General features: G+C 48.7%; 3 protein-coding genes across 12 annotated transcripts in view; 1 reads left to right on the top strand and 2 right to left on the bottom strand.

Annotated features, from left to right (window-relative positions):
* The window catches only part of LOC122387781 (coatomer subunit gamma-2-like), a 91,744-nt gene extending 81,958 nt beyond the window's left edge, over window positions 1–9,786 (bottom strand). The window contains exons 1-4 of the mRNA XM_043378235.1: window positions 9,555–9,786; window positions 4,071–4,201; window positions 3,334–3,561; window positions 2,593–2,759 (exon numbers count right to left, since the gene is read on the bottom strand). Coding sequence (XP_043234170.1) covers window positions 2,593–2,759; window positions 3,334–3,561; window positions 4,071–4,201; window positions 9,555–9,582 — 554 coding nt within the window. The 5' untranslated portion in view covers window positions 9,583–9,786. The remainder of the gene's footprint in view (window positions 1–2,592; window positions 2,760–3,333; window positions 3,562–4,070; window positions 4,202–9,554) is intronic.
* A 497-nt stretch (window positions 9,787–10,283) lies between these two features.
* Window positions 10,284–13,556, top strand: LOC122387780 (RNA-binding protein 1-like). 5 transcript variants are annotated; one of them, XR_006257677.1, is made up of 6 exons: window positions 10,284–10,439; window positions 10,716–10,945; window positions 11,141–11,251; window positions 12,187–12,273; window positions 12,626–12,688; window positions 13,240–13,556. XR_006257677.1 is itself a non-coding variant. In XM_043378233.1 (5 exons), the coding sequence occupies exons 2-5, from the start codon at window positions 10,740–10,742 to the stop codon at window positions 13,256–13,258; spliced, it is 423 nt and encodes a 140-aa protein (XP_043234168.1). In that variant the 5' UTR covers window positions 10,284–10,439; window positions 10,716–10,739; the 3' UTR covers window positions 13,259–13,556. The 5 variants fall into 5 exon arrangements, 2 of the variants coding, with proteins under 2 accessions (XP_043234168.1, XP_043234169.1); XR_006257676.1 differs by having other exon boundaries at window positions 10,311–10,443; XM_043378233.1 differs by lacking the exon at window positions 12,626–12,688.
* A 3,922-nt stretch (window positions 13,557–17,478) lies between these two features.
* On the bottom strand, window positions 17,479–23,885 carry LOC122387779 (RNA-binding protein 1-like). Of its 6 annotated transcripts, none has more exons than XR_006257672.1 (6): window positions 23,654–23,885; window positions 20,113–20,342; window positions 19,783–19,896; window positions 18,786–18,872; window positions 18,320–18,386; window positions 17,479–17,794 (listed from the first exon to the last, which is right to left on the bottom strand). XR_006257672.1 is itself a non-coding variant. In XM_043378230.1 (5 exons), exons 2-5 carry the CDS (start codon window positions 20,316–20,318, stop codon window positions 17,776–17,778), a joined length of 426 nt encoding a protein of 141 aa, XP_043234165.1. In that variant the 5' UTR covers window positions 20,319–20,342; window positions 23,654–23,880; the 3' UTR covers window positions 17,479–17,775. The 6 variants fall into 6 exon arrangements, 2 of the variants coding, with proteins under 2 accessions (XP_043234165.1, XP_043234166.1); XR_006257674.1 differs by lacking the exon at window positions 18,320–18,386 and adding an exon at window positions 19,312–19,580 and having other exon boundaries at window positions 23,654–23,884; XR_006257673.1 differs by having other exon boundaries at window positions 17,479–17,799; window positions 18,321–18,386; window positions 23,654–23,873.
* Between the last annotated feature and the right edge of the window lie 220 nt (window positions 23,886–24,105).

The raw sequence follows: 24,105 nt of genomic DNA, 5'->3' as shown, positions 1-24,105 counted from the left end.
AGAGACGGGAAACGATCGGCTCGAGAAATGCTAAAAAAAAACTATTCTCAAACTTTCAATGCCTTCTCATTTTGCTTTCCTCAAAGAGCGAAGTTTCCAAGACATCAGCCAACGACGTTCAATCGGCCATTCAAGCATGCTTTACACCACTGCCAAACGCACCGTGCTAAGAATAAACGTCTGCTAACATTTAAAACCGTCTGGCAAAGATAGTTGCCTTCCAAATGCAGCATCATTACGTGCCCCAAAGCCATTAACGAGCCAGAGTCACGCGTTTGGGCGTGAGAAGGGGATAATACTCGCCAGTCTCATTTCATTTCTCCTTTCGGGTCTCCCAGTCCCGACTCTACCACCAGGGATTGAGCTAAGCTGTAACCTCTCGCCTTGTTCCGAGTGATTCAGTAGTGCAGCACTGATGGGATTTCACGGTGCAAAGTCGCTGGCTGAAATGTAGGCATTATAGGCACTTTTAATAGGAAATGACGTCAACATGAGGAGAAGGAAACCCCGACGCTGGAGACATTACCGTACGGGTACTTGAAATGCATTGCGGTCGGAGGTAAGTCCCGTTTTTTAATGTGTTGATAAATTGATAGGATTTGAAAAAGATTCATCAGATAGAAAGTCAACCCATCAAGAAATCGATCACAATCGCTTGCAACTTTGATTGGTTCGGATGTTTTGTTAGCGATTTGGAACTCAGACAAACAGTAGAAGTAAGAACATGGATATTGGATAGGGGCACGTACACTGACAGGCTGTTCCAAAATTGCCATGCCATTATAACTTCACATTATGAAGCATGTTAAAGGTGAAAACGCAGTTGCGAGGGATATAATGCATGTTTGTCGAGGTTTTAAGTATTTCCTATCTTGAATGACCCCATAAAGTGTATTTGAGGGAAGGTAGCTTCAATTGAGGTCAACTGCAGTTGGTGTAGTACCTAACTGTAAAATATGTACGAAACAAAATATCGAGTGTTGATTCAAACACTGCCAAATGGATGGATAGGACGTTGACATATTTGGCTGGCTCTAGATTGTAGTTAAATTCAAGTTCCAAAAGCTAATGCAGCATGTTCTAGAAACCAGCGTAGAAAGTTTGCTTTAACAAGTTTCTTGCAAAAAAAAAAACGCAATCAACATTCCATCCAGCCTCTAGTTGCAGTTATAAAAACGCAATTAAGCAGATTTTGTGTTATTAAAGGGTTAACCAGATAAAAGAAAACAAAGCCTTGCACAAAAAGGAGGCTTAATTGCACAGAAACTTCTTCCCAGAAACTACTTGTCTAGTTTTCGACTTGATATAACTATGTAGTATCAGCGCTGCTACTTTTTGCGTTTCAAACGAGCTCCGGTTTCTCTATGGACCGACTACGTTCCAGTTTCTCCGCTGCCCGGGCACGTACCGCCCAAATGTCTGGGCGATCGTCTGAGGTCACTATCAGCAGCCCGCCTGGTGTGGCGGTGTCGGGCTGACAAATCCGCCGATCGCGTCTGGGCTGACCCCGGGGTGCCGAGCCGCACTTCCCGTCCATCTACCGCCGGCGATAACACTCAGGAGCGGCAGACCGGCGGCCCTCTGACGTCAGAGGAACGTACGACCATTGCAGATGACGAGAAACTGCAGCCCGAGGCTGTCACATCTGCATACCTGTTCCATTCGGCAGGAGCGGCCGTCCGGAGACCAGATGCAGAGACAAGGTCGGTACTTAGGGGACAGGAAGAAATTCAGCACAAAAATCAAGCATTATCAAATTGCGGCATATTTCACAGGCTTTTTAATCACCGCAAGACACGACCAAACAATGCCCTAGTGAAGGCAGTGTGAAAACCTCTCCGCAAAGCCCCGTCGATGTTTCGCATTGTTCTGATTTACTCCCATAGCATATCACCCTCCACTTTGCATAACCCATTTATCCCTGGCCCACCCGAGTCGTGCGAGGCAGTTTCACGCCCCCCGAGGAACAGTTTAGCTATCGGCCTTCACTGACGGCCTTACAAACCCCAGCGGAACAGTCTAGCTATCGGCTCCTTCAGACAACGCCTCGTTGGTGTCAATACCAGCTATTGGTGTAACTGAGGAACGGCCGGTGATTTTTGCCCGGGCACGGACAGCGGCGGCGGAGCGACGGCGAATCGGTCAGACGGGGGACGTTTTTGTCAGGGCGGTACGATCAAAGACGCCCCGACGTCAATGGGAACGGGAAGACGGAGCATGTAGGAAGCGGCGAAATGGGACCACATATCGTGGGCAGAAGCGATCCCATGTAGTGCGATAGGAAAAGTGTGTCGATGGTAACGGCAAATTAACCCGCGATGTTTGTACGGAGACGAATCCAAAAAGAAAATCTCTCGAATGTGGACCACTTGGCACCAACAGCGCCAACTATTCATGCTGGACAGCTGACCTTATATGTCCTAAATATATGTGCTGTTGTCACTGTTTGCTGCTACTACAGCTGTTACTCGACTTCAGGCGGCTCAAGCTCTCGCCCTGGTGTCTTCCAAAATGTCCAGTCAGAAGATGACAACTCCCACACCTCCCTCCCATTTAGACCGCACAGCCTCCCCACACCCCATGCTAACTCACTTGTCCGAGTTGAGTGCCTCCTGCGCCTCGTTGCTCCAGCGTTTGACAACGTCAGGTGAGGAGCGCATCAGGTGCAGGGCGGACACGAGTGCGGCGCTGCTGACGCTTGACGAGCGGTCCACGATGGCCTGCTTCATGTAGCGCTCGATGGCCTGTAGCATGGTGGTCTGTGGAGGACAGGGGAGGGAGAGGTCAGAGAGGGAGAGAGAGAGAGAGAGAGAGAGAGAGAGAGAGAGAGAGAGAGAGAGAGAGAGAGAGAGAGAGAGAGAGAGAGAGAGAGAGAGAGAGAGAGAGAGAGAGAGAGAGAGAGAGAGAGAGAGAGCTTAGAGAGGGGTGGATGGAGAGAGTCGGCCAGCGACGGACGGGAGGTAGTGCTAGCTAGACCGCTGGGAGAATATGAGAGCGAGTGAGAAATGGGTAAGTCAGCCAATGCGAAAACAAGTGGCGGACGGTGGCCAGAGACGGATAGATGGCTAGAGAACTTCCAGAGGGCAGCACTGACTGGTGTTCTGAAGGAAAACGCCGCAAAGCAAATTAACCAGACACCCCCAGTTAAGGCGCCAGATTGTACATCACGGCGTTCAACGGACTCCTCCTGATACACTCAATACAACTAACAGGTTCATTAGGCTACAAACAAATGTCTGTCCAACGCATGTGATATGGTACTGATCACGCCCGGCCGCCAATTATTCCGGCGTCACACCAGGCTACGACTCTATGTCTCAGTGTGTGACGTACGTCCGTGATGCAGCAGAGTGCTCGGATGGCGGCCGCCCGGTACAGATCCTCCTTGCCCGTCATGTCCTTGGTCAGTGATGACGTCACAATGATGACGTCATCGGCCACACCGGCCAGCTCCTTGATGCCCAGGTAGACGAGCCGGCGGAGGGTCACATCCTTGGACTGGAACAGTTTGGTCATGGCGAAAAACGCCTCGGTGGCCTCGGTGGAGCCGAGCTGCTCGCCCTGTCGGTCACAGCGACGCGCGGATTGATCAGGTAACGGTACAAGAGGGATGCTGGTTGGTCAGCTAACAGCACACAAGGATACTGATTGGTCAGGTAACAGCACACAAGGATGCTCACTGGTCAGGTAACAGCACACAAGGATACTGATTGGTCAGACAATAGTACCAGAACATTGACTGGTCAGAGATTAAGTCACACCAGAATTGACTGGGCAGGGAAATCACTACGTGAAATAGACACATGCAGAGTATAAATGCTTCTAATGAAGACGGACGACTTAACATGGGCGATCGGCCACTGACATCAAGGAACAAATGAGAAACAGTCATGCTGAGAACCAACACAAAAGCAAAACAATGAAACAGAATGGGCACAATAAAGAATGTAAGTTAAGTAATAAGCATCAATATCATATTAAACATTTTGGTTAGCCAGCATCCACTCCATACCTACAAATTTCAGAAAATATCAACCCATTTGACTTGACAGCAACATTCACCTACTTACTTGATTGAGCATGTAGAGAATTTTGCTCAAAATGTGGATGCATTTCCGCGGGTTCACAGGCGTTTCGTTGAAAGTACGAGCTTCCTGGAGGACTGACGTCTTCTCAAGATTAGAGAAAGGGTTTCCACTTCCTGCAAACAGTAGCAAAGAAATTGTAGTGGTGTAACATATATACGTCGTCCACTCCAGAAGTTTTGAGACTGGCCTCGTAAAATCCATATGAACACTGCTAGATACTTGTTGTTCTCACAAGTCCTTACCACAGCTGTCATAAACGTACTTGCGTAATTTTGTTTTTCTACGTTGCAAAAGACGGCAATGGTGTCACCCTGAACATGGCAAGTCGCACGCGGCTTGTCACAGTGACCAGTGTAGAGCACAGTCAGGTTGTTCATGTGAAGACAACTTGGAGGGTCGCTGTGCAATAACATTTTGGGATTAGCTTGGCAAAAATGCCAGAGATACATAGCAAATTGACTCTCAAGTGACTTAATTAAGACGAAAGCTGGATGTACTTTTAACATCAGGAGACCAGGAGACAGAAGGTCCAATGAAAACACACTGACTCCTTCAGACCCAATAAAGACAGACAGCGCAGGTCCACTGGGAAGCTCAAATTAATCCCTTACTTAGAACAAAAAGGCAAAAACTTCATAACCTGGGTCTCCTACGGTCAGATGGTCAACAAGGTATGATTCGTGAAGGTTCTGAGGGAGTTGAGAAAGATATTTCGCCGCAAGAGGTCGGAACTCTTCAACTGTGCCCAGGGGCTCCTGCACCAGGGCAGCGCACACACCCACAAGTCCACCATGGAGACGAACTATCTGAGACAGATGTGAGTCAAAACCGTCCGTAACCCTTCCCACAGTCCTGATCTGGCCCCCATGGCTTCTGGATGTTCCCCAGACTGACAGGGAAGATCAGGGGCCGTCTTTCGTAGGATGTGGAGGAGATGAGTGAGGCTGTGACAGAGGCCCTGGGCACCTTCACTTTGAAGGTCTATCAGCAGGCCTTCAGGCAGTGGCAGGAGCGCTAAAGCAGGTGCATTGGACTCGGGAGGTTTCATTTCGAGAGTCATACAAGTTTCATGCTTCTCTAAAACAGACAACTGTCTCTACTGAAAAAGTCTCAAAACTTCTGGAGTGCACCACGTAGAATCACCAAATTTCCAGGATAGGTGAACCCATAAGAAATCTCCCCTATGCAAATTTGGTGACTGTATATCAATATTTAGAGGGGTTCAAGGTGTATAATGCAAAAATGTTGATCGGTTTCTCAGTGCCACCGTGTTTTACACCATCTGCAAAAAGTCTTCGAAATGTATGGTCAGGGCTGCAGAGCCAGAGTCTGAGTATGAAATGGTCAAAGTCGATAATTCTGACCCCAGCCAGAGTCGGAGTCAATTTTGGAAACCACAGATGGGGTCAGTCACAAGTGAAGATGAAAAATAACTAACTACCTACAAGAAAATGTAATAAGTGAATGAGGACTTTACTTCACAAGGAATAGTTCGGGTACAAGCTTTCAAATGGTAATTACAAAACATCATCAGTGATTTGTTATCTGGTTCGGGGGTATCGGTGGCAAAATTGCGACCGATACCCCAGAGCTTTAGTAAGATTCGCTGACAAAGTTTTGTAAATACAATCTGAAAGCTCTGACCCAAACGATTTCTTGTGGAGTTAGGTCTTCATTCATTTATCACCTCAACAAACTCTAAATCATGTCCTTAAGAGTACAAGAAAATGAGCGGAACCTGACTAGACCAATATAGCAATTACAATGAGTTGTACCACTTACCAGACTGGAAAAAATACACGTATGCCGGATATGTCCGGCGTAGTGGCGGGATTGGGCCGAAAATTTCAGTGCACGCCCGGCGTAACTTCGTCTTCGCATGCGCCGAATTCAGCGCATGGCGGCCGCTGAATTTGTCGGTGCACGGCGGCCGCAGAATTTTTCGACGAGTGATGGTTACCGAAATTTTCGACACGCTAGCCAATCTAGCAGCAGATTCGCCCTGCGGGTGGCTCTGTAGAGGATTCGGGACAAGCCACGTCCCCCGCCCCTGTTGTCGCGCGATCAGACTCACGAGCCGCCTTGAGTCTACTGAGCGGAGGAGCGGCGGCCCAGGCGAGGCCTTCACCCTCGGCGCGGAGATAGGTATGGAATATCTTGTTAAACATTGCCGGGCGTCGCGAAGTAATCCTGCAGTGGGTTCCTGCCCACTACGGAATTGGGGGGAATGAGAGCGTGGACGACCTGATGAAACAAGCGGCCGCCCTGCCCTCGGACGCCCACTCGCTGACCCGGGTGGTTCGTGACCACCCCACCTTAACATTAGTTTTGAGTTGAGATAGCCAAAATGGGGTCCCTGGCTTGCATTTACCGGTTTGAGCACTCACAAGATCAAGAAATGCCTCAAATCGAAAATATATATAATTTCAAAGTTGCAGCACTTTGATTCAGAGGGGCTAATGCATTAGAATGCCCCCTCTGAATGTGTGACGTCAGTGCAGATCTAACGTTTTAAATCTTTTACTTAAATGTTTGGTAGCATGCAGTGGTATATGCTGCTTTGCGCGCCACAAGTGCCACACTTTCAGCTGACAATTTATTCCTTGAATATGGATGACTTGCATATTAGATTTGTTGTTCAATGCAGCTAGTAAACTAACGAGAAATACAGAAAGCACATGCATGCCATGGGCCCACTTTTTGCCGTTCATATTTCTATTTTTGTAACTGGGGCCTTCACAAGGTGACAGGTGTCAAGCCAGTTAGCTAAATGGCAGTGTCAACACCATTGGGGTAACCATGGTACATTGCACAATAATCGGTATTAGTATATACCTATTAGGTCTGAGTGGACAACTCAGTAGGCGGAACTATGGTCAAGCGTACCCATTTTCGGGAACGCATTTTCGTTCCCATGTTTGGGAACGATAAACCCAAATATGGGAACGCCATGTAGGCATTATTTAAAACAAGAAAAAGAACCGTTAAATGACGTCCAAAAAATATAAAGCGATCGTGAACCGGCTGATATTTGTCTCAATATTGTTGGGAAAGAGTTTGATATTGTAAGGCCCATCGTAGTTTCAAATCGTTCCCCTATTTCTAAAGCAGTCCATCATCCGGGCCGCGAGCCCAAATTTGGGAACGCTCTCGTACACTGGCGCTGCAAGCGTTCCTTATTATGGGAACGGCGTACCCAAAATTGGGAACGATTTCACCGACGCCTTTCAGGGGCTCTTTTCATTAACAAGCATCACGTCCAACGCCGCAAATTATTGTTAACGCAACAATCATCAGATAACCTTTCCGGCAAGACCGTCGCATGTTTCGCCCGGTCTTCTGCGCTTTTATTCCCGTCGATCTCGCAGCGGGCACGCCCCCCTCTGCAGGATTACGTAATTCACAACGCTCAGCGATGTTCAACAAGGTCTTCCATACCTATATCCACCGTCCGCGCCGAGGGTGGAGACATGTCAAGCACCTGTCTGTTTATCACCGATAGTTGACGAGCACAAGGAAGTATCCAAAAATGGGAACGCTGAATATGCTACACCCTCAAAACACCTAGTCCCAATGAAAATCTAGTTTTTCCTTTCTTGATGAGTGTAAGTGGCAAAAGGCCTGGTAGGAACTAGGATGGGCACGAGGAATGATCGAAATCAGCATAAAAATTATAAATAAGCCACACAGAGCGACCTATTTAAGAGAAATTCCCCCAAAACGATCACGCTTAGAAACACGGAAGACAAAAACCACGCTCATGACGCTCCTTATAAAACAACTCTAAACAGCTAGCATCCAAATAAAATATGTCTTTCTGGGATGATAAAATACAGCTGAATAATTTTAAACCACTGAAAATGAGTTTACAACAGTAGTTCGGTAAAATCACTGACGTTCCATGCGGTCGTGCGCCCCGACACCAAATGTCACCAATATTACCCCCGGACTGTCCGCGTGTTCGCTTGCATATGTCAGCATCTGGTGTCGCTAGTATGAAACTTCATAACCAGGCGAAAATTATTATACTTGACCTCGAAATGTAAAAAACGCTTCATTTTCCTTAAAATTGCAAGTTAAATGTAGTATAACCCATGTTTTGACCATTCCGTCATTTCAAAAAATCATTAAAAATATCATTCGACGGTCAATTTCCTTGTGCAACGGTCAGATTAAAGATAATTTTATAGAGACTTAGTAGATACTTAAATTAGCGTGCACTTTTTTGAGACGTGATGCACTAATGAGTTTTAGTGGGCGAACGGCCGAAAAATTACCTTCCGTTCCCATAAATGGGAACGCCCGTTCCCATATTTGGGAACTCCGTTCCCAAAAATGGGAACGTTCCTATATTTGGGTACTCATGACCATAGTTCCACCTACTGAACTGTGACGCTGTTGATACAAATATGTAACAGCAAAAATTTTAGGTTTTAGGGTAGGTTAGGTTGTAGGTTGTAGGTTTTAGGTTTTAGGTTGGTAGGTTTGTATGTTTTAGGTTGTTAGGTTGTAGGTTTGTAGGTTGTAGGTTGGTAAGTTGTAGGTAAATAGGTAAGGTTAGGTCAGGTTTGATTATGTTTTTCTTTTATTTCCAGGACATATAAGTATCATTTTTGGATTCAGGATGTCAAATAATGTAAGAATATAAAAACTTTATCTTTAAACAGTCACTCGGACTTAATGTATACTTTTACCTTTTACCAATAATCACCCTGGGTGAATTGCCAGGGACAGGTACCTCATAGGGTTCTTGTATTGGTGTGACATGCTTTTTGTTCTAGTCTTGCATTGTGTATTTCTCGTTTTGTTTCCATACTACTGAGACGGCAGGTTTGTGGCTCACACCAATAATTGAGCTCAATGCAGCTTTCAATTGGTCACTTGTGCGGGTTGGGTGCATATTTTTGTACTCTCAGCCGGCTTCGGTGCAGATTTTCCGACTATGTAGGAGGGATTGTTGCAGATTTTGAACTTGAGCTGGTGCACCTCATTGACCTGCCAGCCATACTTTGCAGTCTGGCTGACTGTGGCGGTCATTGGCACAATTAATGCAGCTATGAGAACACAAGCAGCTTGGACTACCTATGAATTAAAGCCGTGAGTTCAAGTTCATGATGATCGCTCTCAAGTCTCAGCCATCATCTGCATCATCATTCGCATGGATGTTTAGGTACGGCTCTCGCGAGATTAAGCGATAGGTTTTGCACTTATACGTTTCTGGTTATATCTAAGAAACTTATCAATGTATGTCCATTTTACACAATCATGGCCGGCTTGTTATCCAACAAGTCAATTGCATCTTCAACACTTAGAAGCGTAAGACAACTAAGATATAGCCTGAAATACACTAAATTTTCTAGATGCAAAACCTACCGCTAAAACCCGCGAAACCTGTACCTATTATTTCCCAATTCCGTATGGTGATTATTGCCCGACACAGCGTACCAGTACAAAAGTAAAGCTTACCGTCTTCCTCGTTCTTTTTGTCCATCATTAACTCTACAAATTCGTAATTGAGTACGATCCAATTAGCAATTACGAATTCCAAAAATTAATATCGGGCTGGCATAGGCTGGTAGATGATCTAGATGAAAATGTGTTTATTGTGTATGGCAGGTATCTCGGGCTTTATAAAACATCGACGGGTACGGCGCAGCTAAGACATATGAAATGTTGACGCGTCAAAAAAGATACCAAATGAAGTATTTCTTTGCTTCATGAGTAAAAAGCATTGAGAAAAAGCATTATTTTAATTATTTCTAGTTAGAGTGCATTGCAGTCAAAGCATTTCAAATCATTTTTTTGAACTTTTTGTTTCAAAACGAGGTCAAAGATCAAACTACTTTCGTCATTCAATGGAACATCTATAAAATAAGTGCCCTATACTACTTGTTAAAATAAAGTTTTCCTTCACCAGAAATTCTTAAATGCTTCCAACTATAAAAATTACTTTTGTGATTTGTATGACATCATAGGTAAATAATAAGTACAGATTAGAATTGAAAACAAAATAATTTAACTAAGTAAAATAGATTTATCAAAACTTCCAAATGCTATTAAAAATTGTTGTTCATCATCTGTTTTTCTCAGAAACGCCCAAAAATTTATGTTTAGTCATTTTGAGAACATTCACAATCTATTTCTTATGACGTCATGCAAAGCTACAAAGTAGATAAAGTTGAATTTTATGCAACCATATGCCGATAGCCGCCATATTGTTTCTATACCGGCGTTCCTTCTTCTTGGATGTTCTCTTTATTCCTTGCCTTCAGTTCTCTATACCGTGCTTGCCTTTTTCTCCCCGTCCGTTCGCCGTCTGTAGCCGCAGTTCTCATTCTTCTATATACCCTGGTAGGTAGGTTGCTTTGGTCGGTCACGGACACCAGGCGCGTTTTTTTTCCGCGAAGCTCTAGCTCGATCAGGGGCCAATCGGTAAGGGGTCCCTTCTCCGGCTTCCCCCGGCCCCCTTTACGTTCGCGGCTAGCAAAACACCAGGCGATACTTCAGTTTTTACCACACACTAATACGGGCGAGGGTTAAATTACTTTTCAAGTGACAACTGGCTATCAAATGCACACTGCACAGAATGTTGACTTGGCAGTTTATTATCATGTTCTACTTTTTCAGCTGTGTAAACCCTAAACAGCAACGATGGCCACCCGCAACTGGAATCTGGAGTGCAAGGTATATGTCGGAAATCTTGGCAACAGTGCTGCCAAGAATGAGATTGAAGATGCCTTCAGCAAGTACGGGAATCTGCGCAACGTGTGGATTGCGCGCAACCCTCCCGGCTTTGCATTTGTGGAGTTTGAGGACCCACGGGATGCTGAGGACGCAGTGCGAGGACTGGATGGAACGTGAGTGCCTGACTGTCACATAGGTTATTTTTGTGAATTCATGTGGGTTATATGAATCTGGGGACAAAGCTGATAAGGCTTTGCGAATTTATACAGCTCTGCTTCTTTAAGTCTTGTATATTGTATGTTATGTGTGTAACTATTTTGAGTTCTCATTTATGTATGTGTAATCTGATCATCTCTGGCCTTCTCCAGTCGGCTGTGCGGCGAGCGGGTCCGTGTGGAGATGTCGTCCGGCAAGAGCCGCAGCCGCGGTGGTATGCGCGGCGGCGGCGGCTACGGCGGTGGTGGTTTCGGCGGCAGGAGGTGAGTGCGGACAGAGCTGGCTGCCGTCGGTCGGTCCGTGAATGGCGTGTGTGCACGAGAGAGAGAGAGAGAGAGAGAGGAGAGCTGGTTACCGAGACACGGAGAGAGTAGTGTGAGAGTGTCGGACCTGGCCGAGCAGTCTCAAGTGTGTCGCTGTGCTGTGTTGAGGACGTGGTGCCGGCTGAAAGTCTGACGCCACGTTGTCGTCTTACAGATTTCCATCATACCACCACCCCTTGCCTCCGTCCATCACACTTCACGGCCTAGCGTGGGTCACGTGACGCGGTCAGGTGACCCCTGACCCGCGACGTGACCCGGCCCGTCAAGGGACTCTCGGCTCACCCCCATCTTGCGTCTCACACATCGCCTCTTCGCGTCGTGTCACTCGTTTGCGTTAATGGCCGCATTAGCTACGTACTTGCTTCGTGGGCCCACCATTCTCCGCTCCTCTGCGCTTCGCTCCCTCCGCTTATGTCGAAGCAAGTAAGTGAGCACACCACCAGCGACGTAGATGGGATGCTCATTGCTCAAAGCACTTGAAACTCGTTTCTGATTTTGAGGCATTGACTGCCTGATATGAATGATAAACGTCATGTTTTTGTTATGCTGTTGAGAGCTCGTGACAAAGCAGAGTGTTTTCATTGCAAGCATTCGGCATGGACGGAGCATAACTTGACCAATTACTTTTCCTGGCAGGGTTTATATGACGTTGAGGAGCTGGATATAACTGTCGAAACTGTGTGTTTCGTTAACTTTCCGCCCTTTCAGAGATATCGGTGCCTTTTCCGTTCATGGGACGGGGCCCGGTGCCAGGAGACAGACTGTGGTTCCATGCTAACACGGTCAGTGAGCCAGTGCTCCGGCCCATACCGGAGCCGTGTGTGTATGTCTGTGTGCGCTGTCTGACACTGTGCCGTGTGCGTGTGTTGGTGCAGGTCGCCGGGCCGCCGCTCCATCTCGCCGCGGCGCCGGTCACGCAGCCGCAGCCCGCGTGGTTCGCCCGTCTACGACCGCTACAGGAGGTGAGTGACGTCGGCCGACCGGGGCGCGGCGAAGAGGATGGTTTGGTCACGGGGAAGTCCGCGTGGGGTGATTGTCCGGTGGTGGTGCTGGGGAGACACAGGATGTCGTGGATTACCCGTGTCCTTGCTCGTGGTGCTCCTGCTTGTAAGAGAACTGTGACTTGGCTGCTGTGGGTGCTTTGGAGTTGGCGATGCGTTAGGCGGTGGAATCAGCTCGCGTATGCTCTTCTCATATTGTGAAGAATTTGTCAAAGACGGCAAATGGATAATCGTTTCGTGAAGGATGTGGCAGTTGGCATACACTGTGCGTATGTTTATTTACTACATGCATTTCTTTCTGGGACTATGGCAGATAAGCGTTGCCGCCCACAACCTGCCACCTGCGATGGCGCCGCGACTTCACTTCAGAACCTTGGTACAGATTAGTACATTCTTTGTCGCTCACAAATAAATTTAGAATGCGAACAGTTACCTACTAACAATTCCTGTAGTTTCCAGTTTAGGTGCAATAATTGCACGGTTCCTATTCGTCGTTAAAGCTAATGTGTCACATCTCCTTGCCTTGCATGCCTGTAATCATCCCGCCGCGCGTCGTAGGGTGCCTAGAAAGAACAGTTCTTGGGCAGCAACTTTACTGTGTGAATATTGTGGGTACCCGGGTAGGCGCAATTATTGTTTAGTTCTTGCTCATTCGATATTCCGTGACAATAATTTTCTTCTTGGGCGCAAAATGACCACCGCAGTCGACGCGCCCGTAAACCCCAATGAACGAACGAATAATTTTCTTCTCGTGTTCATATGGATCGAGGAGTTACGTTAGCTTGACTACTTAGCAGTTTTGTCACCTCGCCGCTCTGCTCAGGAGTCAGTGTTGTGTGACAGGCAGCTGTGTGTGCCCCCACCTCCTTCCTCGCCCTCTGCCAGTCTCCTCCCTCTGACCGACCCTCCCCCTCTGTCCCCCGGCAGGTCCAGGAGCCGCGACTGAAGAGGTCCGCCGCCACCGACACTGGCCACTGTTGTCAGCGTTTGACGCCCCCGGATGACGCCGGCACCCCCCCCCCCTCCCCAGCGCCGCCCATACCCCCCTCCCTCGCTTCTGAAACGTGTGCGCTCAGAGGCCGGCCACGAGCCCTGCAGAATATCAGCTGTCTATGATCTGGCTGGTGGTGTAATTTGCATGACTGAGGAGTTCAGCTCACGGTAGCGGTTTGTGGCATTCCATTATTTCATCTGAGATCGTGACGTCGGTGTATGAACGTCAGAAATACACGTTCAGCGATTTTTATGATGTTTGAAGAAGTTGAATGAATTGAAGTTTGTTGTTTGTGTGTGTTGTCATGACCAGAGATTGCGTCGTAGTGACTTGATTTAAAGAGAATTGGTAGAAACGTTTTGGATTACCGTAAGATGGGGCTATTTTATTTTAACAGTACCTATGTAGTGGTGTGGTAAAATTGCCATAAAATGAAAAGCGTGTGGTTTTCGTCATTTTCGCTCAGGCAATTACCGTTCGATTCCACACCAAGCTGAGCAAAATGATAAAAATTATCAAACGGTTTTCATTTTGTAGTGATTTTACTGGAACAATTATGCCTCAAATAGCTTCACTTAGGATATTAGCCGTCGACAGCCACACTGATGCGTACGGTGTCCGGGCATCGTGGTGACAGATCCGATAGCTATGATTAACTGAAAAAAAATGATTGGTGGGCTGAATATGGTGACATTTCTTGTCATGAGACTTGAGTGTTATTTGTTTTCGCGGTGAAGCCCGGTTTGAAAGAACGCCCCCGATTGCCGACAAATCCACTGATCTTGGCAGAGGCAGAGGGCAAGCCGCAACACCCTTAGATCGTACTGTGTGGTAGTTGCTCCCAGCGATAGCAGAACGAGACCGTTTACCCATTGTGAGTTATCTGTTCTGACCTCTGTTCCTACTTCCTACCAAACGCAATCATAAATCATGCGCTGTGTGTACCAGTCTATTCACTCGCACGTGCACACCACACCAGGCTTCCATCAAGACCGGCTCCTTACCGCCGGCGGGAAGGGGGTGTCTGTAAGGGGCCAGGACGGCAGCGTGGTCATGCGCCAGCGCCTAATCCCACCACATGTGGCGAAATTCCCGGCGTCATGTAGGAGGGGGGCGCAGCCCCGGTGGACCCGGGACAGACACCCCCCCCCCCCCTCACAGCGAGACGCGGCACTGCCGGGACGGGACGGGCGAGGGGCAGTCACCCCCGCCGGATCCGGGACCGATCCCCAACAGCGAGACGCAGCACCGCCGGCCTGGCCAGGGGTGACAGAGGGGGACCGGCAACCTTGCCGGAGCCGGGACAGACCCACACAGCGAGACGCTACACCCACCAGGCCGGGGCGGCGGCGTCCTAGCTTCCAAAGCCAGCTGGCCTCCCCCGTTGCCCAATCACTAACTACAACACACACGTGGAACATTCGCCGGACCGGAAGACGTCACGTCCCACCTGGGCCCTGTTTCGCGGTACGGCGGTACAGTGCGCTGCGCTACGCTGTTGTATTGGTGCTGCGTTTGAGGCGAATTCGCCTCGACGCTCCAGTGCTGCGACTTGCGAGCGTCCGAGTTTGTTGACATTTCCATGGAAACCCAATACACCGATACCCGTAGCGCAGTGCCGTGAAACAGGGCTCTGGCACTGGCAGTCTGAGGTCAACCGTCCGCTTCTGCTTTCACCCGTGCCGCCTGGCGCACTCCAGTGGGCGGCAATCACCGCAAAAGCGGCACCCAGCGACCACCAATCCCTCCCGCTGGTCAGCGGTCAGGCCTGCCGGCATATGCTGAGAGGGACAGGCACGGGTTCGCTCGGATAGGCTACTGGGAATAAAACGGATACTGCACACCTCCAGTACCCAGCAAGTAGATCTCAGCTAACCGTACTCGTAGTAGCATCATGCAATAGTTCACACTTCACAATGAGCTCTCATGAGGTCTTTAATTCACCAAACTGGTCTATTTTGTGGTAAGCGGACATTCAAATGCAACTTTAATTATACGGAAAACTTCGACGGCACAGTATTTTAAAGGGACCCTCCCACCTTCAAAAAAGTTAATGAATTGGCATGAAAGTGATGTCGCTCGGTTCAGAAAGAGCAAAAACGAAATATCCACCAAATTTCATCGAAAAATATTCACCGGTTTTCAAGATATTAGACTTTAACTTTTGTTTACTTTTTGGGATCTCCGCTGTTCCTAGCGATTTTATTTGAAAGTGCGGCATTTGTTGCGCGCAAAGCAGCATATACCACCGCGTGCTACAAAACGTTTTAGTCAAACATTTAACGGACGTTCGAAAGCCTGATGACGTCATCAGATTCCCGTAATGGTTAAGAGATAGGGACCACGCTGGTCCCACCCTGCAAGTAAAGGGAAGAAATTTCTTGAACACCATAAAGCTGCGGGGGTTGCGACCGGGGCCGTGGCCCTGTTTCACCGGTGATAGCAGCAAGCTACTATCAAATTGCGCGAGCTGACGTAATGTGATGACGTCATACTGCTGACGTAAGGGGCAATTCTGGCGCACGATTGCCGCAATATTGTTTTACGTCATCAACTAAATGTTCGAAGCTAATGTCAAAATTTTCCTTAAACCCAACTTATTTTAAATACATTATATTAAAAAATATATATTAAAAATAAATATACCATCATGACTGCGTAAACTCTTACTTTTAGAGGCTCATACGTCACTTAATGCCGCCGCCAAGGTCGCGGCAATCGTGCGCCGGAACTACCCATTACGACAACAGTATGGCGTCACGACATGACGTCAGCTCGCGAAACGTGATAGCAGCTTGCTGCTATCACCGGTGAAACAGGGCCCCTGTTTCACCGGTGATAGCAGCAAGCTACTATCAAATTGCGCGAGCTGACGTAATGTGATGACGTCATACTGCTGACGTAAGGGGCAATTCTGGCGCACGATTGCCGCAATATTGTTTTACGTCATCAGCTAAATGTTCGAAGTTAATGTCCAAATTTTTCCTAAACCCAACTTCTTTTAAATACATCATATTGAAAAAATATATATCAAAAATATATATACTATCATGACTGCGTAAACTCTTACTTTTAGGCTCATACGTCACTTAATGCCGCCGCCAAGGTCGCGGCAATCGTGCGCCGGAACTACCCATTACGACAACAGTATGGCGTCACGACATGACGTCAGCTCGCGAAACGTGATAGCAGCTTGCTGCTATCACCGGTGAAACAGGGCCCAGGATAAATGGTGGTTTCTGAGCCTGGTCGCAAACTTGGCTATCTCAACTCAAAACTACTATGAACGTCAAACCCCTTGAGACCCCACTTTTTTGCGATAATTTTTAAATGCTTCAACTTTCGTTGACAATATTCTGGCAATGCATGTTTCAGAACCTGCCGAAACTTTTATTACTCAGGTATTTTGACGCCAAACGATTATGGAAGGTACTTCTCATTCACTCGTAATGTTAAGGTCAATTCAGGCCCGGGCAGAGGCTTGCGCTTGGCCACACTCGAGCCCCGCCACCAGCGCCATCTGCTCTAAATGCCATCTACCAGCGCCCGCTACCGCTACCAGCTACCGCCCACCATCAAGCCTGAATGGAGCGAGAGACGCGAGTGACCGGTCGCCGGGCAAGGAGCGCCGGAGGGGTAGGGCGGAGCTTAGCGCTGACGTCATTACGTGGCTCCGCCCCATGAGCGCGTAGCCTCTACCCAAACAGCAGATTCGTTCCGTGAAATTTAACATTACGAGTGAATGAGAAGTACCTTTCATAATCGTTTGGCGTCAAAATACCTTAGTAATAAAAGTTTCGGCAGGTTCTGAAACACACATTGCCAGAATATTGTCAACGAGAGTTGACGCATTTAAAAATTATCGCAAAAAAGTGGGGTCTCAAAGGGTTTGACGTCCATAGTAATGTTAAGGTGGGAACTGGGAGGGTCCCTTTAAAGGGATGGAAGCCGTAATCGCCACGCCATATGTGGAAGGCTTTTGGTGTCAATACATACATACATACATATTGCAGTCTATACTAGAGCCCAACTCGAGGACAGCGTACGTTCAATTCAAAAATGCTTACAGATGTACGTTATTAACGCGTATTCATCTGAGTGAAATTAGCCGACAGGTTATATCCACTACATCGGAGGCTGGACCGATCAACTTCCCACACGCAAACACAGCATTCGGAAGATGACGTGTATTTCTGACGTTTACACACCGACGTCACGAACTCAGATGAAATAATGGAATGCCACAAACCGCTACCGTGAGCTGAACTCATCAGTCATGCAAATTACACCACCAGCCAGATCATAGACAGCTGATATTCTGCGGGGCTCGTGGCCGGCCTCTGAGCGCGCACGCTTCAGAAGCGGGAAGGGGATATGGGCGGCGCTGGGGAGGGGTAAGGGGGTGCCGGCGTCATCCGGGGGCGTCAAACGGTGACAACAGCGGTCAGTGTCGGTGGCGGCGGACCTCTTCAGTCGCGGCTCCTGGACCTGCCGGGGGACAGAGGGGGAGGGTCGATCAGAGGGAGGAGACGGACAGAGGGCGGGCGCACACAGCTGCCGCTCACCGGCTTCTGAGCGGTGCAGAAGCCCTGCACCGAGCAGGGCAGTGATCAGAGCCGACACAGCACAACGTGTGAACGCAAACACATCAAGCGATGAGGCAGTTACAAGCACACAAAAAAGCGCCAGTAGAATTCAGAAAAAAATAACACGCTTTACGGGCAATGCCTAGCCTCGATGAAAAAAAAAACAGAAACGCGGAATGACTAGCGAAAACAGTTGTCTGTGAAGCTACCAAATAAAAAATTTGCGCAAAAACGTAAATGACTACCAAACCAGGGAAAGCACCATGCATAAAGGGATGGATGGCAGATGGGAAGGACCAAGAAGAGCTACATTAAAAATAACCAAGAGTCGAGAGATTTTAGCGGTTGTCTCAATAACCAGACGGTTAATATCCGCGTGCGACAACATTAGCATCTGTGGGCATCAGCGACTGGACCAAGTTTGTACCAAGGTTCTGAAGTGAAGTCGTGGCTGGCGCCATCCCAGGTGGCAGCTTGTGAGCGGCAACGCTTAGCTGCCATGGTCCGGGAGAGAAATTGGCACAGTGAACAAACTTACATGATGAATGGACATGCATTGCATATGACACACAAGCTGCCACACCCAAAACCAGACATTGCCATCCATCCAAAAGTCGGCCATGTGTTATTGGTTGGAACTAGTTTGCAATTCATTAGCTGAGGGCAAGCTGCTGAACAGTGAACATCCCGGTACCAATCACACTACTTACACACCCAGACTTTTCAAAACACCCAACGCACGACGCAGAGAGGTGCTCTCACGAGTAGAATTTATCATAATCCACACACCACAAAGCATACGTTCCGCTCAACCCAAACGGACAACCAAATAACTACCGGCCAACAAACCATTCTCGTTCGCCGCGCCCCGCGGGTCGGCCGACGGCACTCACCTCCTGTAGCGGTCGTAGACGGGCGAACCACGCGGGCTGCGGCTGCGTGACCGGCGCCGCGGCGAGATGGAGCGACGGCCTGGCGACCTGCACCAACACACGCACACAGCACAGTGTCAGACAGCGCACACAGACATACACACACGGCTCCGGTATGGGCCGGAGCACTGGCCCACTGACCGTGTTAGCATGGAACCACAGTCTGCCTCCAGGCACCGGGCCCCATCCCATGAACGGAAAAGGCACCGATATCTCTGAAAGGGTGGAAAGTTAACGAAACACAGCGTTTCGATATCTGTTATACTCAGCTCCTTTACGTCACATTTATCCTGTCAGGAAGAGAATGATTGGTCATAGAAATCCGCTCCATCTGCGTCAATATGAATAATAATATGATTATAAATTATAACATCGAAAATAAAATATAACATTTGAATCATTAGAACTGTTTGTGCAGTATAACCTGAGAATTGATCGAACGATATTGAGCATCCCCATCTACGTCGCTGGTGGTGTGCTCACTTACTTGCTTCGACATAAGCGGAGGGAGCGAAGCGCAGAGGAGCGGAGAATGGTGGGCCCACGAAGCAAGTACGTAGCTAATGCGGCCATTAACGCAAACGAGTGACACGACGCGAAGAGGCGATGTGTGAGACGCAAGATGGGGGTGAGCCGAGAGTCCCTTGATGGGCCGGGTCACGTCGCGGGTCAGGGGTCACCTGACCGCGTCACGTGACCCACGCTAGGCCGTGAAGTGTGATGGACGGAGGCAAGGGGTGGTGGTGTGATGGAAATCTGTAAGACGGCAACGTGGCGTCAGACTTTCAGCCGGCACCACGTCCTCAACACAGCACAGCGACACACTTGAGACGGCTCGGCCAGGTCCGACACTCTCACACTACTCTCTCCGTGTCTCGGTAACCAGCTCTCGTCTCTCTCTCGTCCACACACGCCATTCACGGACCGACCGACGGCAGCCGTCCCTGTCCGCACTCACCTCCTGCCGCCGAAACCACCACCGCCGTAGCCGCCGCCGCCGCCGCGCATACCACCGCGGCTGCGGCTCTTGCCGGACGACATCTCCACACGGACCCGCTCGCCGCACAGCCGACTGGATAAGGCCAGAGGCGATCAGGATACACATACATCATAACATCAATAGAGAACAATAGAGAACATAACCATGAAACATGTTTGTTCAATGTCAAAAATAGCAGAGGAGCAAACCTGCATACACAAGCAAAACCTTATTGTAAGTATTATGCCCACTGCTTCATACGGCCCATATGAAGCCACAGCATGCGAAACATATATGACAGGCACTCACGTTCCGTCCAGTCCTCGCACAGCGTCCTCAGCATCCCGTGGGTCCTCAAACTCCACAAATGCAAAGCCAGGTGGGTTGCGCGCGATCCACACGTTGCGCAGATTACCGTACTTGCTGAAGGCATCTTCAATCTCATTCTTGGCAGCGCTGTTGCCCAGATTTCCAACATACACCTTGCACTCCAGATTCCAGTTGCGGGTGGCCATTGCTGCTGTTTTGGGTTCACTCCGCTGAAAAAGTAAATTGTAATTAGATATTAAGGCTAGTCAACACATCTGACAAATTGAGGAAGTCAGACTAGCCTTTGCTTTCTCTAAGCAAAATAAAAAATACACTTGCACAGGCTCCTGGAGTCCTGGACGACGGCATAGGGCAGGGACATGCCCCGCCCTGAATTAGCAGTTAGCGGCAGGTCTGGCTTGATCTAGAGGCTAGGTACCCCTACCCATGCAGATTTTACGGAACATGGATTAGGCTGCAGCAGCTCTCGGCCCATGTGCGCTGGCAAAGTGGGCAGAGCCAGGTGGTTGACATTACCAAAGTATGACGCACGCAGCACAGATTTACCCGACGTTTGATGTCTCTCGGACAACGAAGATTATGCGTCGTCCGGCCAATCACCGTTCCATAACCGCAGCCGAGCCCCCGCTGACGCAGACTGGAAAACATCCATACACTACGCCGGACGCCCGTGAGACCCTCTTGCGCCGAAATTCGGAGCAAGCGATTTTGCGCTGAAATTTCTGTGTGATTTGCGCCAAAAATTAGGTGCCTATTTGTGCGAAAATTAAGCCCTTTTTATATAAAGCACATGTGCACATGTACTGATCAAGGCTATATGAACCAGACAGAGTGTTCCGGGGCCTTGTATGCTCTCCCATGTTTGAGCGTCCGAATGAGTTTTTCATTTCCACAGAAACCCAGTACCTCAATAGTCTTAGCGCACTCTAGCTTCATGCCGTGAAACAAAGCTGGAGCCGTGAGTTCCGGGACCACAAATTTGTGCCGATGTTAATATCGGCGGAGCAGTGTGTTCGAGGCTGGTGAGAGTGGCAGCGAGGGCCGGGCAGCGGAGCAGCATGTGCTCCGGCACATCACCCTCTTCTCGGCACACGGCGCAGAGCGCCGCGGGGCACCGCTTGTCTGGACACTGCTGGCACACCGCGGAGAATCGGCTGTCTCCACTTCGGTTCCCAAAAGCCCCAATAAACAAGCGGAGTGGAGACAGCCGATTCGGTGCCGTATTGGAGCGAGCGGCCCCAGTGGCCCGCCCTCATCTGATGCACCGAAACGGCATCCTCTCGGTCCGCTCCGGGGATAGGGAGCGGCGACGTGCTCCCGAGGAGTGGCTTGAATAGTGATTCTGAGCTGCAGTTGTCGCGCCATTGATGCGAGGCCGCACAGTGAACCGCCCTGGTCAGCGAGTGGGTGTTTGAGGGCAGGACGGCCGCCTGTTTTGCCAGGTCGTCCGCGCTCTTATTCCCCTCGATACCGCAGTGGGCAGGAACCCACTGCAGCATTGCTTAACCCGCGCCCGGCTGGGGGTCCTGGATTTCCACGCCCTGCTGGGGGGGGGGGGGTGTTTGAACACCTCCCCTTGTAACTCGGCTCCTGGGCCACGTAGCGATACGCGGAAAGCGGCGTTCGAAAGAGCATCAAAAATAATGACGAAATCACTTCGGTCAATTTTTTGTTCAGGTCAAAGGTCAGGTCACCAGAGGTCATTGAACGCAAAATTTCGTCGATTTCCAGGCAAAATGTCGAAAATTTCCAAGAAGCCAACGCATAACTCGGGAACCAATAGAGCTACAGCGCCGCGGAAAAGCGCATTCGATAGCCCTATTAACGCCCTTTCTGAGTTATTCCCTCAGATTTGACCTAACGTCAACGGTTTTGCCTGCAGGGGGCAAAAACTGCAAAAATAGCCGATTTTTTTCGGAAACAGTTTTTCTGCAATAACTTTTGACCCAAGCCTTGTACGAGCTTACTTTCACCGGCATCGTGTTCCTCTCGTCAAGACGCATCGAATGAACTATAACTTGACCTTGAAAGGTCAACTTGAAAATTTGACCTCAGGTCAAGGTCATGACCTGACCGGAAAGGGTCATGTTGCATATCAGTCGATCCGCATCGTCGAGCTGAACACATCTAAGGCGTTTTCATCGCTCTAGCATGCCTCTATCAAAAGTTATTTGCGAAAAACTGTTAGATACCATTCGTAACCTAAGATGACCTCAGGGCATAAACAAGGGTCACGGACACCATTTTTATGTTCAGTGTGTCTAAACCACTTGTAATTCGGTGTTTGGGAGTGTTTATAATGTCTTTCGTCCAAAAAAGGCGCATTTCAATTTTCTCCCATTGACTTATAATGGGGAGGTCGAAAAATTGACCTGGCCTGAGGTCATCAATATCAAAATTCTGAGATATACATTTTGTACATGCTATTGCTCTTAGCGATCGCTGAAAGTTTCAAAGCGATCGGTCACTCGGTGTAGCTATGACAGACATTGAAACTTTTTATGAGGTGAGGTCACTTCAAGTGACCTGGTGACCTGACCTTGAATGACCTTGGTCTGAAATTTTCACAACATGTGTAGAATTGATGTATGATAAGTTGTACCGAAAACGGCGGCGCGGAGGCGCCACCGTTTTTGAGATATTCGCGAAAAACCACAAGGGGGTGTTCAAACACCCCCCCCCCCCAGCAGGACGCGGGTTAACGACGCTTGGCGATGTTCAACAAGGTCTTCGATACCGGCTATCTCCACGCTGAGGGTTGAGGCCTCCCTGGGCAGCCGCTTCTCCGCTGACTTCGAGCGGCTCACCAGTTCGAGCACGCGACGACCGGGGCGGGGAGGTCTCATCCCGAAACCTCACCAGAGCCGCCCGGGGGCGAATCTGCTGCTAGATTGACCAGCGTACCGCATAAATTTGGTCACCGTCTTTCACCAAAAAATTATGTGACCGCCCTGCGCCGAAAAATTCGTCCGCCGCCATGCGCTGAATTCGGCGCATGCGAAGCTACGCGGGACGTGCACTGAAACTTTTGGTGCAATCCCGCCACTACGCCGGACATATTCGGCATAACGTGTATTTTTTCCACTCTGGCCGCTGAACGACGTATTGGCCAAACGACATAGAATCTTTGTCTTTCGAGACACATCGAATGTGGAGTTAAGCTGCACTGACCCGAAGCCCCCTGGACCAGGGGGCTTCGGATCAATATATGATAGGAAAAATATGAAGGAAACCATCATAACTTGAAATGGATTGACACAATCAGTAATTTTCAGGTGCTGCTCAAATCAATAAAGTCATAAATGACTGTAAAATGCAGAAATACGCCTTGATAAACGGGATAGCGAAAATACGGCCATAATGGCGCGCTTCAGACCACCCGGCACACACAAACAGGATAGATTCACGCTCTAGCGCCTACAAAACGAATCAAAAACTGATGTCTTGAAGCTGAGCTGTACCTGCAAATTGAAAAAAGTGATAAACCGAAAACTACTACAAATAAATACCCAAAACTCACCGTTTCAAATATTTGCGGACGTACCAAACATGCAGGGCGCAAGAACACACAAACTGCCACGCAGTCAGCTGATTGCGATCTTTGGGAAATCGGCAACGAACATCAATGACAAGCGGAATATAAGTAGTATCAGAATTAATAACGATTTTCCTCAGATTTTCACACCAAAAAGGCTTTGCTTGATAGTTTAACGATGTAATCAACACTCTTAAATGCAATCAACTCATTTCGGTACTCTTTTAGAAGCATATCTTAGGGAGAAAAGGAATGAGAAAAAGAAAATCCGCTACCAAATTCCAAACCCTAACCAATTTTGTCATAACGGCATTATCTACTTTAAGATATGCCGTTTATCTTCTATTTATACATAATAAATCTTTTTGGTTCGGGTTGTAGAATTTCCGTCAAACCCATGCAACCAGGTCCAGGAGCTCAGCCACTGAGGAGAGAGC

The sequence above is a fragment of the Amphibalanus amphitrite genome, unplaced genomic scaffold, assembly GCF_019059575.1.
Source record: "Amphibalanus amphitrite isolate SeventyFive unplaced genomic scaffold, NRLGWU_Aamphi_draft 000298F_arrow, whole genome shotgun sequence".
Taxonomy (NCBI): Eukaryota; Metazoa; Arthropoda; class Thecostraca; order Balanomorpha; family Balanidae; genus Amphibalanus; species Amphibalanus amphitrite.
The sequence above is the reverse complement of the archived record's forward strand: the minus strand, read 5'-3'. Positions and strand labels throughout refer to the sequence as shown.